The 16,484-nt window shown below is 44.1% G+C and overlaps 1 protein-coding gene across 6 annotated transcripts in view; it reads left to right on the top strand.

Moving 5' to 3' along the window:
* ASB11 (ankyrin repeat and SOCS box containing 11) overlaps positions 1 to 16,484 on the top strand; it is a 33,816-nt gene that overhangs the window by 9,057 nt on the left and 8,275 nt on the right. For 4 of the 6 annotated variants that reach the window (XM_073227414.1, XM_037020535.2, XM_037020533.2 and 1 more), the window contains 3 exons: positions 7,092 to 7,171; positions 10,773 to 10,880; positions 15,507 to 15,657. In XM_073227414.1, the coding sequence (XP_073083515.1) occupies positions 7,092 to 7,171; positions 10,773 to 10,880; positions 15,507 to 15,657 (339 nt within the window). The remainder of the gene's footprint in view (positions 1 to 7,091; positions 7,172 to 10,772; positions 10,881 to 15,506; positions 15,658 to 16,484) is intronic. The other 2 variants (XM_037020536.2, XM_037020532.2) reach the window with 1 other exon arrangement.

Below are 16,484 nucleotides of genomic sequence, written 5' to 3'. Positions count from 1 at the left end.
ATAATACAAATCTCTTAAAATAGACCTTATTCATCCCTTAGCTCAAATATCTTCACTTGTTTAAGCTCCTAGGATAATATTCATTTAATTTGCAAGTAGCCTGATGTTATAAAGCGAAAAATGTATTTTTTGATTTTCATTAACAAAAGGTTGGGGTGAGGGGAGAATAGTGCCTGATAATCTCTCAGCTTAATTTCCTTCATAATAATATATGTGGGTGGATGGCTGTGTGTTGTGTGTGTATACACACGTATCCATAATAGAGGGTATATCCGGATTTGGTAAATAAGGCTTTCTGTGATAATGTAGGCAGTGAAATGCCTAAAACAGCGGTTTTTACATGATCCTAGCAGTGTTTTTTTTCTTTTTACACTGAAAGCAGGCAGATGCTATATACGTGAAGCTAGATGTGATTAAAAATCAAAAACAATGTTTTGTGCAAGTGTTCAACTCAAACCAGAAATTACTCTGTGGCTCATTGGTCAGACACATGTTTGTTGGGAAAATATGTGACATTTCATCAGTAAGTTAGCTAACTGACTTCGAAAAGTCTCGGCTCAAGGTTAAATTTCTTGATTCCAATAGCATATTATGTTCCTGTAAACTATCATCAGCGCTGTCAAAAACAAGGGGAGGGCAGTGAAAAGCTCAGCCAGGGCAGAGTTTGGCCTGTCATAGGTCCTGGCACTCTTTCTCTTGGAAGCTGCACTTAGCGTCAAATCCCTCATCACATTTTTGGCTGTTAAATCTTCTGGAAAAAACTGTTTTATATTCTGGAATTTCATCTTCTGGAATACCTCATTTGATACATCTTTGTGACTTAAATTATTACATCTGTAGGTGACTCATCAGAATCGAGTTAAGCTATGTTTGCTTGTTACTAGTTTTGATTTTTCAAGCTCTTTGTTTGTAATTTGCCAATAATATACATATATTTTTAAGTTTGAAACATTGCCATTGGCCCTCGTATTCCCTCAGGCTCACCAATCCCACCTTTAGCCCATATATATTTCTGCAGGTGTTGTCACTTTCCTGAGAGGTGTGGTGTATGATTTTCAACCTTTGCTAATTTGGCCAGAATTACAGGTATATTTAATACAGGGGCTTGGTCATCAAACTTGATACAAATAAAGTGTAGATACAGGCTGTTAATCTGCTTTCACAACTCTTGGGCCAGAGGTGTTCAGGAGTCAGGAATTTTGGGGATACTAGAAGATTACTCGGTGTATATACTGAACACTACACAGCACACGCAGCAGGGCCTCGGGGCCTCCCATGATCAAACACTTTGATATTTCTGTAGTGAACATACGAACACTAAATGAAAATACAAATTAAAAAGAATAACTTGCTAATTTGAGTCCTGACCATGGTATTTGCATCAAACTAGGGGAAAAACTTGGTTTTCAGAAGTTGGGAGATTTTATAATTGCACATAAGAGATTATGGAATTATTGTACCCTTTCTTTGAAAAAAAATTGCTATTTTAATCTAAATCTAAAAGATTAGTTCAAATTAAATGTTATACTTAAAATCAGTTGTGCCTGTTCTAAATTCGAAAGACTGACCTTGCCTTGCTGGCCACACCCCTGCCTCACCCCTCGTCCTGACTCCTTTTTCTTATCCTTCCCCTTCTGACAGGATTTTCCTGGCCTCCACCCAGCCATCTAGGCTTGTTCAGTGTTGCTGTTGTCTCCTCAAGATTTGGCCCAACCATCCTCAGTGGTTACATATCCCAGGGGCCTGCTGGCTTTCCCAAGTGGGGGCAACCAGTCCTCAACGGGGGCTCTGCCCCCCTATCTGTCACCTTCAGCTCAGGTCTCTTGCTCTTAATGGGTTCAAAGGAACCTTCTTTGTAACACACCACACAAAGGTGTTCAGTGACCATGGTTCATCTCCTGACAGAACTGAGTGTTCTGGAGAATATGCATTTTAACCGAATTTTATTATAGTATTTTAGATACCTCAGGAAATTTATGTTTTTTTCCAGTTACCTTTGTTTTACTTCAGATATCATTAATTCTACTAGACTCTTGTCTATATTTTGGTTCACAATTAAAATTCCTTTTGAATTTTCTTTGGTAAGTGCTACAGGGGAAGACATTGCTTCATATGATTTTGGAAATTTGATAAATAGGTTATAACCAGTTAGTGTTTTTAAAATAGTAAACCAATCTCAAATACTTGCTGGAATTAGGAAGAGTAAAAATTGCAAAAAAAAAAATTCAAACTAAGAATTGGTTTTTATCTTGAACACTTGGAACTCAGATAGCTGTATTCCATCTGAACCAATACTGTTATTGAAATCTATGGTTCTACAAGTTGTCATGAACTTGTTATTCAAAGAATCTGAGAACTAGAGATAGAAATCACATTCTGAGAAAAAGTCAAAGCGGGAATGAAAAAGTACTTGAACATTTTCCGTACACCTCATCAGGAACAAGCAAATATATTTGTAGAGTAAACTATCTTTATAACATGCTTGCAGCCCTGTGACACAGGCAGTCTGCCAAATAACCAAAAATAGACTGCCTTCGAAGAGAGTGGTTGATTCCTACTTATGCATTCATTTATTTGGAGAGCTTGGCTGCATATTTCCTGAAAGGAATGGAAAAACTCCCTAGCTGCCAAATAACTTTTATCCCTAATTTCTCACAATTAGCTCCAATTTGGAAAACAGTGATCAGAGGGGGAGATGGTGTGTTGGGAATAAGAATAGAAAAAGAGGAGAGACCCTCCACCCTGCCCGGAAGAGTTGCTGGAAAAGGGTTTTGTGGGAAAACTCATCAAGGTCCTTTGACGCAAGTGCTGGAAAACTAATGTGACTGGAAAGGTGACTTCCTTGAGAGTGGTTTGTTTCCAGTTGGGAAACAAAAAGGATTTCTGCATTTAAGGCGATACGATTCACTTGTTTCATGCTATTTCTAGAGAGAAAGTTCCTATAGCAGAGCATCCCAGACAAGTAAATCTACCAGGAGGATGGGCAGAAGTTAAACACCATTTCTTAAAACCATAACATGGCATGCTCTGAAATGCCGAAATCTTGGATTCAGCCCTATTTCTGCCACCTGGTAGAAGTAAGAGCTCTTCCTTTGGGGTAAAGGGGTTGTCATGCCTTGTGGGGTGTTCTGGCCAGGAAACAAGGCTCTTCCCTTCTCTGCTGAAGAGCAGGGGCGGGGGGCTCTAGGAGAAAGGCAATTGAGATAAGGGGTGCCTGAAAGGAGGGGAGCCTGGTGTTTGACTCCAGTTGGAAATCTGCTTACACAACTCACCGGAGTGCCCCCTGTGCTACTCACTAAGGAAAAAGAAGCCCAGGGCAACCCATTACTCCCTCTTTCTTGTTGGATTGGGAGGTGGCCCCATAGTCTTGCTGTGACCTCTGAAGCATGGGGTGGGAGTTGGGGGCACCAAGAGGGTGCTGCATTGATGGGACACTGGGAGAGGTGGCCAAATGCCAGTGACCCCTGGTGTGGTTGGAAGGGCAAGACCACCGACCAGGATTGAGGCCATCAGTAGAGGCTGAGTGAGCAGGACTGGCCTCTTCCAGTTAGCTGGGAGATATCTTCTCTCTCTCTCTGTTCTCCCCACCACCAAGGCACCAGAGGGGCCGGACCCTAGAAGAAGGAGTTGGGGGCGTGTGAGAATGCACTGCTCTTCTGCCTCCAGCTGTACAGGTGGCGGAGAGAGCCATACCCTCCCAGAAGTGGGCAGAGGAACGGAGATTACAGTTTTAAAGTGGACTGACCAGTAGCCTGGTTGTTTTTAATCTCTTTATTTTAGTGTGATGTAAGTACAGACAAGTGCACAGATCCAAAGTGAACAGCTGGATGGATTTTCACAAGCAAACCATCAGGTGCCAGCTCCCAAGAGCGAGACACTGCCTAAGATCAGCATGGCCCCCACCATACCTCTTCCCTAAGCCCTGCCCCTCCTCGGGGTTCCTGTGATTCCTCACACCAAAGGTGAATTTGGCCCCTTTTGCACTTTGTAGAAAAAGATCACACGAACACGCTCTTTGGTGTCTGGCTTCCTTCACTCAGCATTAGGTGTGTGAGCTCTGTCAGTTGTGTGTACAGAGTGGGTCTTCTGGGACTGATGAGTAACAGCAAGTTAGTAGAAATAGGATGAAGATGTGGTTAAATTCCTGCTTGCCAGAAGGCAAGGAGCCACTGCAGCCCACTTGGAGGCAAGCTTTAAGAAAGAATAAAGTCATTTCATGTTGATATTTGAAGTTGAGCCATCATGCTCAACTGCCCACAGAAACTTTGGGGGGACTGTGCCATCTGGTAGTAACAAGTGATCACTTTAATCTTGTTCTTATTTTTGAATCAAATACTTCTATACCTTCAGGTGACTCGGGATGACTGGCTATCGTTGGAACAAGATAATGAAATGATGGCTGTGTGTTGACTTCTTACTTTGGTCAGGGGGCTGAGTTGCCATCCATGGGGGAAGGCTTTCCTCCTAGCCGCCAGTGCCAGCGTGCATTTCCAAGAGCCACTAGGCAGGAGGGCAACATGTCTGATGCATAGTTCACATTGAATGAGATGGGAATGTAGTAGAAGAAAACCAAGGCTGAGTAATTGAGGATTGAGGATTATATGTATACATTCTCTCATTATTCCCAGTTTAGGCAAATTAGAAATGTCCCAAGAGATTTAAAAATACTCCACTCATCAATGTGTAACTGACTGAGAAACAAGTGGAGATACAGACACAATATATTACCATGTTAAAGCTTTTATCATTTTCCTTATTGTAAATGCATTACACATTCATATAGGAATATGAAAACACCAGCAATTACACGCACACACAAACTTGTTTATTTTGGAACTAATTTCAAAATGACAGAAAAGTAGCAAGAGTGGTACAAAGAATTCCCAGTTCTCTTTGCCCAGAGCCCCCATTCATGTTTACCCAAGTGTCCTAATATGTACTGACCAGCAAAAGGGTCCAATCCAGGTGCACAGGTTGCCTTTAGGTGGTGTCTCCTGTCAGCCGCCTTTGATCTAGAGCCATTCCTCAGTCCGTCCTTGAACTGGGTAGAGGTGAGTTACTTTGTACAAGGCCCCTCGGTTTGAATTGGTTCACAGGGCCTCATGATTAGATTCAGGCTGTGCGTTTTGAGCAGGATTATCACATAAGCGATGGTGTGTCCTTTTCATTGCATTCTGCCCAACAGTACGTGATGTCACTCTTCGTGTCCCATCAGATGGCGCACTGGGCCAGTTGGTTCTGTCACTCCTGATGTTAACTTTGATCCCTTGGGCAAGGTGGTGTTCTTACAGTTTTGTTCTTCTGTAAGGTTGTTTTTAGAGTTTCGTTCTTCTGTAAAATTACCCCTGTGCCCTTTATAGATAGCAATTATTTTGTGAAGAGATAATTTGAGTCAGATTCTATTATTTATTCTATATTTTGAAGTTGGTGTTCTGCTGTAAGGAAGATCTTCCTCTCCTCACTATTTACATATTCATTTATATCAGTGAGGACTTAAAGATTCCTACTTTATTTGGTGAAAGGTATAATCTCTTACTATTTATATTTATTTTGATGCTCAAATAGTCCCATAGTTGACCAGTGGAAGTCTCTCCAAGCCGTCCTTCCTTCAGCACTGCCTTACTGTCTGGCAAGGTGTTTGAGGGCCATGTTATACTGTGCTGGTCCAGCCCTAGAATCAGCCATTTGTCCAAGAAGTCCTGGTTTACGTTTTCTCGCGCACTGTGCTTCTCATGCACATATGTATACACACAGATATTGAAAATCACATTTTTGCACCGAATGCTCCAATTTCAATCCAGTCTTGTAGAGTTCACCCTACCTTCATTTCCCAAAGGATTAGAGAAGATAAAAACTGAGTTTTGATACAAGAAGAGGGCTTACTGAAATGTTGACAGTCCTGCTTATCATCTCTTAGAAAGTTCGTTCCTTGAGGCCTCGAGCAGGTTCAAATTCACGTAATTCCGCTTGGGTGGGATTGTTTCTGCCAAAGTTGCAGGTATAGGAAAACTTGAATTCTTAACACCATCAGGCTTACTTAGAAAATGTTGGTAAGATGGGTTCTTTGCGTTAAATCCAAACTGGATCACGTACTAGTCAGTGTGTGAAGAGCACAGTTACAGTGTGAATACCACCATTTTGCAAACTGCAGTGGGTTTTCTTTCAAAACAAATGATTGTCGTTTGGCATGGTCAGCAGAGGGTTACTTCTCACATGTCCATGTAAGCAGTTAGTCTTCTTTTCTGACAAGCAACTACAAGAAAAATATGTTTGCTGAGGCTGTTCCTTAGAGGGCTGCCCTACTGTGTGTACTTAAACAGAAGTTGCTTGAGTGCCTAACATTACAGATATGTTATTATTGGTCTGTTTAGAAACCAAAGCACTTGCTAAATGCTAGGTTACTATGCTTCCATTTTATAGATCAGGAAATTGAAGTTCAGGTAATTTCAGTAACTTGCCCATCTTGGCGGAAAGGGGTTGAGTTAGGACTTGAACCCGTGCGGTGGGGCCCCACTGGCTCCATGCTTAGCCATCATGCTCAACTGCCCACAGAAACTTTGGGGGGACTGTGCCAACTGAAAAATGACATCTGCATTATAGTAATAGATATGCCTCACTGCCAAAACGAAACAGACACAATTACCTGGGGAATTGAGAGCAAATCCATTTGCCCTGATCCACAAGTGTCTCCTTCACGGTGTGTAGGCTGCTGACTCCTAGGGCTCAAGAGAGGCAGAGAGGCAGGAAGATGATGGGAGCAGGCAAGCCCATTGACCAGCGGGGCCCTTCACTTTGCCTTATTTAGAGCTCTTGGATTCAAGCACGGAGCCGTATTTATTTGAACTCAATCTGTTGGTTATTAAAGCTGTCTCAGAAAGCCAGAGAGATGGGCTGTGCTCCCTCCACACACACCACCAAAGAAATGGACTGTACCCTCAGTGGCTTGTCACCGTGAAAGTGGCTGATGAAAGAGCCTGCTGTGGACATGTTTCCCTCTTCTTCCCCAACCTCCTTTCACAGTGGGTGGGCAGCATGACTGAGCTGTGCAAGAAGACTCCAGACCTTGACTCTGAACTTGATTTATGTTTCAGATTGCTGGGCTGATCGATCCCCACTTCATGAAGCTGCGGCCCAGGGACGCTTACTGACCCTTAAAACTTTAATTGCACAGGTAAGGAAACCGCAGACTTGCTGCCCTGTGCTTATGCTGTATCAAGTGTCATTCTTTGTTAGCTTTGTAGCAGAAGTCTTGCTTGTCCCATCCGGGTCCCAGCATGGCCCGTCTCGGTGTCCGTATCCTCTCATAGGTCATCATTTGTTCCTCCTGGCTCACCTTTGTTGGGAATCTGGCTCATTTTCTGCCCAGTTCCTTCCTTCCCTTCCAGGACCTTCCTTTACCTCATAGGAAGTTCCCCTGTGAGGGGTGGGGGATGCTCTCAAATTTATGTTGCACTAGTTCACCTTGTATTCTCCCAGTGTGCTTTAGTAACAACAGCCCTGACATTGCATTAATCAGCTATCACTGCATAACAAATTGCCTCAAAATATAATGGCTGAAAACAAACACTTAGATTCTCACGGTTTCTGTGGGCCAAGGAGCAGCTTGGTGGGTGGTTCTGGCTCTGAGTCTCTCACAGGCAGCTGAAAAGCAGCCAGGGCTGCAGTCATCTCACGGCTCCACTGAGGGGACGATCTGCTTCCAACCTCACTCATGAGCTTGCTGGCTCTCTTCGGTTCCTTGCCACATGGGCCTCTCTGTAGAGCTGCGTCAGGAGATGGCAGATGGCTTTCCAGAGGGCATGAGGGAGTGCCTAAGAAGGGACTCTTACTATAACCTGACCTCCTAAGGTGACATCCCATCACTTCTGATGCAATCTGTTCACTAGATGCGAGGCAGTAAATCCAGCCCACCCTCAAGCGGAGGGGATCGCACAGTGAGCCAACGCCAGGACTCAAGCCACCAGGAGCCCTCTTAGAGGCTGCCCTCCCTGATGGTACACTGTTTCAAGAGCAAACATTACAGTAGGTTGACAGGTAAATCTTACTCCTTTAGGAAGGCTTATTAAAGTCTTAGTTATTAAATATACTTTATTTTTATTTATGACTATCCCTAGTACCTTGAATAGTGAGTAGCAGCCTAGTAAATATTTGTGAAATGGAAGAAAGCAGACCCACTCCATTGACTTTGTTTTAGAGTCTGTGCGTGTTCAGAGGAAGCAAGTCATCAGGCGTGTCCCCCATGCTAGCTCCCACCGAACCTGGCTTCCTTACCATTTTGCATTTGAACAGCTGGGTGCATTGCTCTGTGTGTGTGCCTTTTTTTTCTTTTTCTTTTATGAGTTATGTGACTTTAAAAGTAGAAGCAAAAGGAAAGCAGTACTGCCAGGAATTACCAGATGGACTCTGCTTGATTTTAGCACTTGTTTATTTTTAAGCACTTAAAATTTGATGTGATTTAATTGTTATCAATAGGTAATATAGTCACATAGTTCAAAAATTAACTGTATAAAAAGGTACGTAGTGAAAACTCTTCCGTCTACCTTCTCTCTCTCACTGCCCCCCCACCCCCACCACACCACCTCAATACTTCTATTAGTGTTTTTAAAGAAACTTTTTATTTCGGAATAATTTTAAAGAAGAGTTGCAAAGACAGTGCAGTGCAGAGGTCCTATACCTTCACCCAGCTTCCCCTAATGTGAATATCTTACATAATGATGGTAGTCAAAAATAAGAATTTAACATTGGTGCAAGACACACTAAACCACCAACTGTTGGGATTGCACAAGTTTTCCTACTATGTAAGGAGCATTTTTCAGAGTTAACTTTTTCCGAGTACATCCCACTTCTTTACCCTTACACACTAGTGAAAAATGTATTATTCTACTTCATTTTGTACTTTATCTCACAGACAGTGTGGTGGTGTAAAACATTAAACTAAGGATCCAGGAGCTCCTGACTGGGCTGGCTGTCATTGACAGCTGGGTGGCCTCCAGCCTCCTTCAAAACTGGAACTTTCTGTTTCTCCATTTCCTCATGCACAGTGAAGGTGATTCATCCTAGATGTTCTTTCAGGCCTGCCCAGCATTGCATTTGTACAAGTCCAGGGATCCTGCGAGTTTGCAGGGGATCAGTTTTTTTCTGGCACATGGCTGCCACCTTGTGGACTGGCCTGTTTTTCTTATTTTCTCAAAAGGAAATGATATATAGGGAAAGGAAAAGACTTTTCTGATTGTATTAGATACCCAATTTGAAATATGTAGCACAGCTCTAGAGTCATAATGTCACACTCAGGACCACCAAGGAAGCGAAGAGAGGCCCCAGGTGAGGGGACAAGCACTGGTGGGCGGGCCCAGCTGCTAGTCACAGCAGGGATCAGCCAGCCCCGCTGAAGTCTCTGGCAGGAGACCGTGGGGACTTAGGTTGGGCTTTGGGGTTCAGGGTCATGCACTAGGCTTTCAACAGGTCAGTTATGAGGCAGAGAATCAAAAGCAGAACTCAGCTTGGACCTGGCAGGGACCTGATTCTTTTCACAGACAGGAGGTGGTAATCATGGGGGGAAATGTTAAGGGCTAGGTTGTTAAAATCAGGGCATAGCATCTTGGCTGATCTTGTCATCTGTCACCTGGACTCCAAGGTGGAGCAGGGTATTATGGGGAGGGGGAATGTGCTAGGACTGGACAGAGGTGCTCTACCTGGATAAGGAGGTAAGGGTTGGTGGGGGCGCACCCTGTTTTCCATCCCCAGCCCCTGCACTGCAGAGACTTCCCCACACTGGTGCAGTGGCAGGCAGGCGCTGCTGCTGTGGCAGATGAGTCCTAGGAGTACCACCTACTTTCTGCTCTTGAGCGTGGAGCTGTCCTTCTCTTCCAGATCCAGTTCCACCCCCTGAACTCTGCTGCCTGCTCCTTACACTCACTGCGGTTCACGCCCACAGCAGGCCCACGCCATCCTGGGCCTGGACTCATCACCACATCTTCAGGGTTCTTCTTCCTTCCACCCCTACCTCTTGAAGCAATCTTCTATTCCGCTACTGGTGTGCTTTACCTCAAGGGCCTAAGCTGTTCGCTCCACACCGTCCACAGCCTCACAGACTTGAAAGGCACCTCATCCCCTAGAAGACATGCACCCCTGTTTGGAAACCAAGGCCTTTCACCATCTGGCTCCAGCTCACTGACCTTCCTCTCCCCCATCTACTTCACCTTTCTCCTGCCTCTGTCATGTGTGGGCTCCTTCTGATCCAGAAATAGCAACTCTCCAGCTGTGGCCACACTCTCCTGGCTTCCTGCATTTGCATGTTCTGTTCCCTCCTGATGGAGTACTCATTTTTTTGCCTTGTAGCGTGAGATTTTTTATGCTTCAAGTTTTAGCTAAATGTGACCTCATTTGCAAAGTTTCCTCTTACTCCCCAAGCCAGATTTGAGGGTACCCCATGCTCCCAACTGAAATTTGAACATGCTTCCGGTGTAGTGATACCCTTGTTGGTTTCCCCCCCATTTCTGTCTCCCCACTAGACTCTTGGAGGACAGAGACCCACGTCATAAGCTTTAAAGACCCCACAGACATGAGCACAATGCCTGGCCCAGAATGCTGAATAAGACTTTGTGAATAAATGAATTCAAGACTCCCTCGCCTTGTCTAAGCAGCCCCAGGTCACAGCCCCCACTCCTCTATGTAATGCCCACAGGCCCAGAGCACTTCAGAAACGTGTGTGACAGTGTTGCTTTCATTGCTACTGGAATGTCGCCTTTAACCCACTTCTCTCCAAACTGTAGGGTGTCAATGTGAACCTCGTGACAATTAACCGGGTCTCTGCTCTCCACGAGGCATGCCTTGGAGGTCATGTGGCCTGCGCTAAAGCCTTATTGGAAAAGGGAGCACACGTGAGTCCCACCCTTGTCCCCCAACTCAGTCTGCCCAGGGCGAGTGCTAACCCTTAAAGAGACGTGACCCCTGGGGGTGGGCTCACCAGAAGTGCGCAGGCCTGGCCCAATCTGCATCCACATCCTGAATGGCTAGTTACTCCTCTCCATGCAGCCTCTGTGCCCACGTGTGAACATCCAGATGAGGGAATTCACAGGAAGCTTTCACAATTTTGATGCTGCCTTTAAAAAAAATCAACTTGAACTAAAGTAATTTGAAAACTGATCTTGGAAAATTTATTGTAAAACATTAGTAAGAACCTATTTTACTGTGGTCTTATTACCTCTGGTGACAGCTATTCAACCTTAGGAACACTTCCATCTATAGCAGTCCCTCCAAAATAGACTGTAGAGATGGTTTGTGGGAGGTAAATTCTCTCAGCTTTTGCTTACTGGAAATTGTTTAATCCCTCCTTCAAATTTAAATGATAATCTTACCAGATAAAGTAATCTTGGTTCCAGGCCCTTCTGCTTCATTGCATTTAATACATCATGACACTCCCTTCTGGCCTGTAAGGTTTCTGCTGAGAAGTCTGATGTTAGCCTGATGGGCTTTCCTTTGTATGTGATCTTATTTCTGTCTCTGGCTGCTTTTAACAGTCTGTCCTTATCCTTGATCTTTCCCATTTTAATTACTATGTGTTTTGGTGTTGTCTTCCTTGGGTCTTTTGTGTTGGGAGATCTGTGGATCTCCATGGCCTGAGAGGCCAGATTGGGGAAGTTTTCAGCAACTACCTCCTCAAGGACACTTTCTATCCCTTTCTCTCTCTCTTCTTCTTCTGGTATCCCTATAATGCAAATATTGTTCCATTTGGATTGGTCACACAGTTCTCTCAATATTCTTTCATTCTTAGAGATCCTTTTTTCTCTCTATGCCTTAGCTTCTTTGTATTCTTCTTCTCTGGTTTCTATTTCATTTATTGTCTCCTCCACTGTATCCAACCTGCTTTTAATACCCTCCATCGTGCTCTTCAACGATTGGATCTCCAACCTGAATTCATTCCTGAGTTCTTGGATGTCTTTCCGTACCTCCATTAGCATGTTGATGATTTTTATTTTGAACTCCCTTTCAGGAAGAGTCACGAGGTCCATATCATTTAAATCTTTCTTGGGAGTTGTATTAATAATTTTACTCTGGACCAGGTTTCTTTGGCGTTTCATCTTCATATATGGTGCCCTCTAGTGTCCAGAAGCTCTATTCTGGAGCTGCTCAGTCCCTGAAGCAATGTCAGGGGTCACAAGGGAGCGGTATTGGTGCCTGGGGGGAGGAAAGAGCTGTTCCTGCTTCCGGGCTGCTGTGCCTGTCTCCACTGCCTGAACTAGTGGGCCGAGCACACAGATATAAGCTTTTGTCCCAGAGCAGCCGGATATGGATCCCTGCTTTCCACAAGTGGCTGGAATCCCAGTCTCCCCAGGAATTCCGCCTGTCCCAGCTTTCCAACCCCATAATCAGAAGAGTATGAGGAAAGCACCATGAAATGTAGGTTTGTGCTCCCAGCGCAGCTCTCTGGAGCTAGGTATTCAGAAGTCCCAAGCCTTCCACTCCCTCCCTGCTCAGTTTCTCTTCCTCCTGCCAGTGAGCTGGGGTCAGGGAAGGGCTGGGGTCCTGCCGAGCCACAGCTTTGGTACGTTACCCTGCTTGGTGAGGTCTGCTCTTTTCTCCAGGTGTATGCAGTCTGGTGCCTGTCAGGATTAGTTGCACCAACTATATTTTCTAACTGTATATGGTTTTAGGAGGAAGCCTCTGTCTCTTCTCTCATGCCGCCATCTTTTCAGTAAGAACCTATTTTAAAAGCAACCACAAAAAGCACTCTTAATTCTACATGCCAAGCCAACAACTATTATTCCTGAGGAAAATTATCCAACTAAATGAGCTTTTAGTAAGTAATATATTGAAAACAAACTGCAAAATGAACTTTATCGTATTTTCATATTCTATTCCTGAGTAAAATTATCCAACTAAATGAGCTTTTAGTAAGTAATATATTGAAAACAAACTGCAAAATGAATTTTATTGTATTTTCAAATTCTATCTTTTCTCAAGGAGTGACTGAGTCTCTATATAATACAAATATCAAAAAAGAATTCTACAATTGAAAGTTTTGAAAATCTCAATGATATTTATTTAGTTGCCAGATACTGTTTTGTTGCTAATTTTTTTTAACTCAGTCCTTGCATTCATTGTTTCCTGAGCTGTAATTTTTTTTTATTAAGTTGTCATTGATATACGCTCTTGTGAAGGTTTTACATGAAAAGCATTGTGGTTACTGCATTCACCCATATTATCAAGTCCCCTCCATACCCCAATGCAGTCACTGTCCATCAGTGTAGTAAGATGCCACAGAGTTACTACTTGTCTTCTCTGTGTTACACTGTCTTCCCCATGATCCCCCCAATACCGTGTGTACCAATCATAATACCCCTCAATCCCCTTCTCCCTCCCTCCCCACTCACCCTCTCACACCCCTCCCCTTTGGTAACCTCTAGTCCCTTCTTGGAGTCTGTGAGTCTGCTGCTATTTTGTTCTTTCCTGAGCTGAAATGTTTCTAAGTGCTTAACGAAGGTTTTCTTTGCATTTTATATGGAAGTTGGGTTTCTACATGTAGACCTGAACACAGAAGTCTTCTTTGGGCCAAGTGATTTTCAGGATGCCGTAGTGCCCAGGTATTTCCATTCAGAAGTGCTGCTTGAAGTTATCACTTAGTCAGCTCCCATGTAATGATGAGGGCAAGGTTGGCTGAGGGCCATTTCCTTTCAAACTAGATGACTGGAGTCACAGGCAGACTGCTGGTGGTGAGTATCAGACAATAGCAGGGCCTAGAGGTTTTGTGCAGAGCAAAGAACAGACTAAGATGTGGTCCCTTGTCTTCAGCAATCTTACAAGGGAATAGTCAATATTATATTATTTAACATGTAAGTCAAAACAGGAGTAAGAGGAAATGGATTTTCAGAATGCATTCAAACCTGTGCTTACCCAGTTCTTCCCTCTGGGACCAGTTCCTCTTGGAGTCCAGCCTCAGAGGCCAAGTGAAACATACTCCTGGTTTCTCAAGTTCCAAGCCTGGGATCATCCTGTTTCTTCCACGTCCCCATCTAATCACCACATCCTAAATGTTTCTCAAGTCTATGTTCTCCTTTGTCCTGCTCCTATCAGAATCTAAAACATTTAATATTGTAGCAAAATGAACTCTTTGTGCTTGTCTTCCCTGATAGAATCCAGGCTATTCAAGGAGAGGCAATTGTCTTACATGCCTTTATTTCCAAAACATTGGCACCTAGTAGGTGCTCAATAAATGTTCACTGACCCAAAAACTGAGAGAGAAGCTTACAGGGAATCAAATGAGAAGACTTACTGGACTGAGGATAAGGTGATACTTAGTGAAAACAAATCAAACCAGTTCCACCAAATATTTCTCAGTAAAAATGTAAATGGGTTAGAACCCCCTGGAGTGTATGAATTATACACATTTCTCCCTGTCCTTGGCCTGTCTCTCCCATTGTAGCATCTCATCTTTAACTTTCCAGTTTGATGGGGGCATTCCTAGCACTGTGGGGAAATATCTTTTTTGTTTCTGAAACAAGAAAGTTGAAGATCCTGATTGTCACAGTTGTTGAGACAAATGGTTTGCCATCAAAGCCCTCCTTGTCCTACACTTTGGTCCTGTCAGAGCCGGTACCCCCCGCCAGAATGCCTTGGCGCCCAGATGGTGTTCTTCCTAATCCACTGCTGACACTCAGAGACACCCCAAGCCGTGCTAGTTCTCACGTGTCTCCCACATGCGTAGAAGGCACTGAGGCTGGTTGGAGATACCATGTTGATGGCTGTTTTCTTTGCGCCTTTGGCTTGGTTGCGATCTTTTCAGGGGTCACTGCTGGCATGTGCAATTTGTATGGGTTATTGTAGACCAGAAAGGAAATCTGTGCCAAGATACAGAGAACAGTGGGGAACTGCCGAGGAGATTTTTGGGGCTTGGCACCAGCTGCTTTCTGTAGTCCTTTTAGTTCCTGCCATGCTTGTTCTTGATTGGGAGGGGAGGTTAGCTCCATATTAATGGAAATGTTGTTGCCAATGTTTATGAATGCTCACTGGGCACCGGGCAGCATTCTAAGCATTTCACATGGCTTAAACTCACTTGATCTGCCCAGTGACCTCATGAGGTAGATCCCTTTATAATCCTCATTTTGCAGATAGAAACTGAGGCACAGAAAGTTAGTATCCCAACCAGGATCTCCGAGCAAATAAAAGAGAAAGAGCTGGACTTTGAACCAAGCTAATAATTCCAGAGGCCATGTTCTTAACCACCATATAGGACCACCCCTCAACAATTAGAAGGCTCCTGAGAGGCTCTAGAATACCCATGAATTCATTTTTAAAGCATTCCATTTTACCCACTTGTGATATTCTTTATAGGTGAGAGTTGATAAACTGTTGATACCTGTAAGACATAATCCTGTAAGGATTTAGAAATCCCCTGCTTCCCCGTTCACCAGCATGGGGACTTTCTCCAGGCCAATGTGCAGGAATTGACTTGAAGATAGCCAGAGAGGAACAGCAAACCCTCTGGGTCTCTCTTTGCCCTTCCCTAGGTCAATGGAGTGACCGTCCACGGCGCCACGCCTCTCTTCAATGCTTGTTGCAGCGGCAGCGCTGCTTGTGTCAACGTGCTCTTGGAGTTTGGAGCCAAGTCCCAGCTTGAGGTGCACCTGGCTTCACCCATCCATGAGGCAGTGAAAAGAGGTAAATAGGCCATCACAGTGCACACAAAACACTGGTGGGCTCACTCCAGTCTGCAGGAATCAGTGGTACAGTGATCACCAGGCGAGGATCACCCAGGTCTTCTTTACCAGTAGACCATGTGTGGCATAGGAATCCCACAGCAGTAAGTTCAGTTTGCGTAAATCTTCAGGAAATACCACTATGGGCATGAACCAGCTCTTCTCATAACCTGGGACTGGGGTTGTGTGTCAGGTGTCCTGCTTCCTGGGGATAGTCTCTTGGCAGGCCTTTCTTGAGGCTCTTTGCTGGTGTCTTGGTGGCAGCTCATGGAGTCAGGACGGCAGGGGTGACTTCCACGAGTTGCGCTGTTCTTATGGTTCTGTCCTGACTAGAAAAGAACAGCTCACCACCCAAGGCCCATAAAAGCTAACCACTAACATAAAATAAATTATGCAAGTGTCTGGTTATCTCTAACGGAAGATCAAACCTAACTGTCCACAACAAGCAATAAACTCTAGATGAGCTGATGACTTCAAGGTCATTAGTTATTGAAAAAAAAGTTGCAACTTTAAAAAGCATGACATTGGAAACCTTGATGTTGACTTTAGACTCCTACATTCTCACTTACTTCTGAAATGAGAGAAAAGACTAAAATTAAGGAATTTAAAAACTCTGTGCATACATGAGACATGAACAAGAAGATGCCATTGAAAGGCCAAGGCCATTTTTTAAAGGCCACACCTAAAGAGCAACATTTCTGTGTCACCCAGCGGTGGAGTTATTCTCTTATATTGAGATCAGAAATACAACAGAAAAGGTAAAACACTCTGAAACAGTGATCTTGCTGG

The sequence above is a fragment of the Manis javanica genome, chromosome X (genome assembly GCF_040802235.1).
Source record: "Manis javanica isolate MJ-LG chromosome X, MJ_LKY, whole genome shotgun sequence".
In the NCBI taxonomy this organism is placed as follows: Eukaryota; Metazoa; Chordata; class Mammalia; order Pholidota; family Manidae; genus Manis; species Manis javanica.
This window is presented reverse-complemented; position numbering and strand designations above follow the sequence as displayed.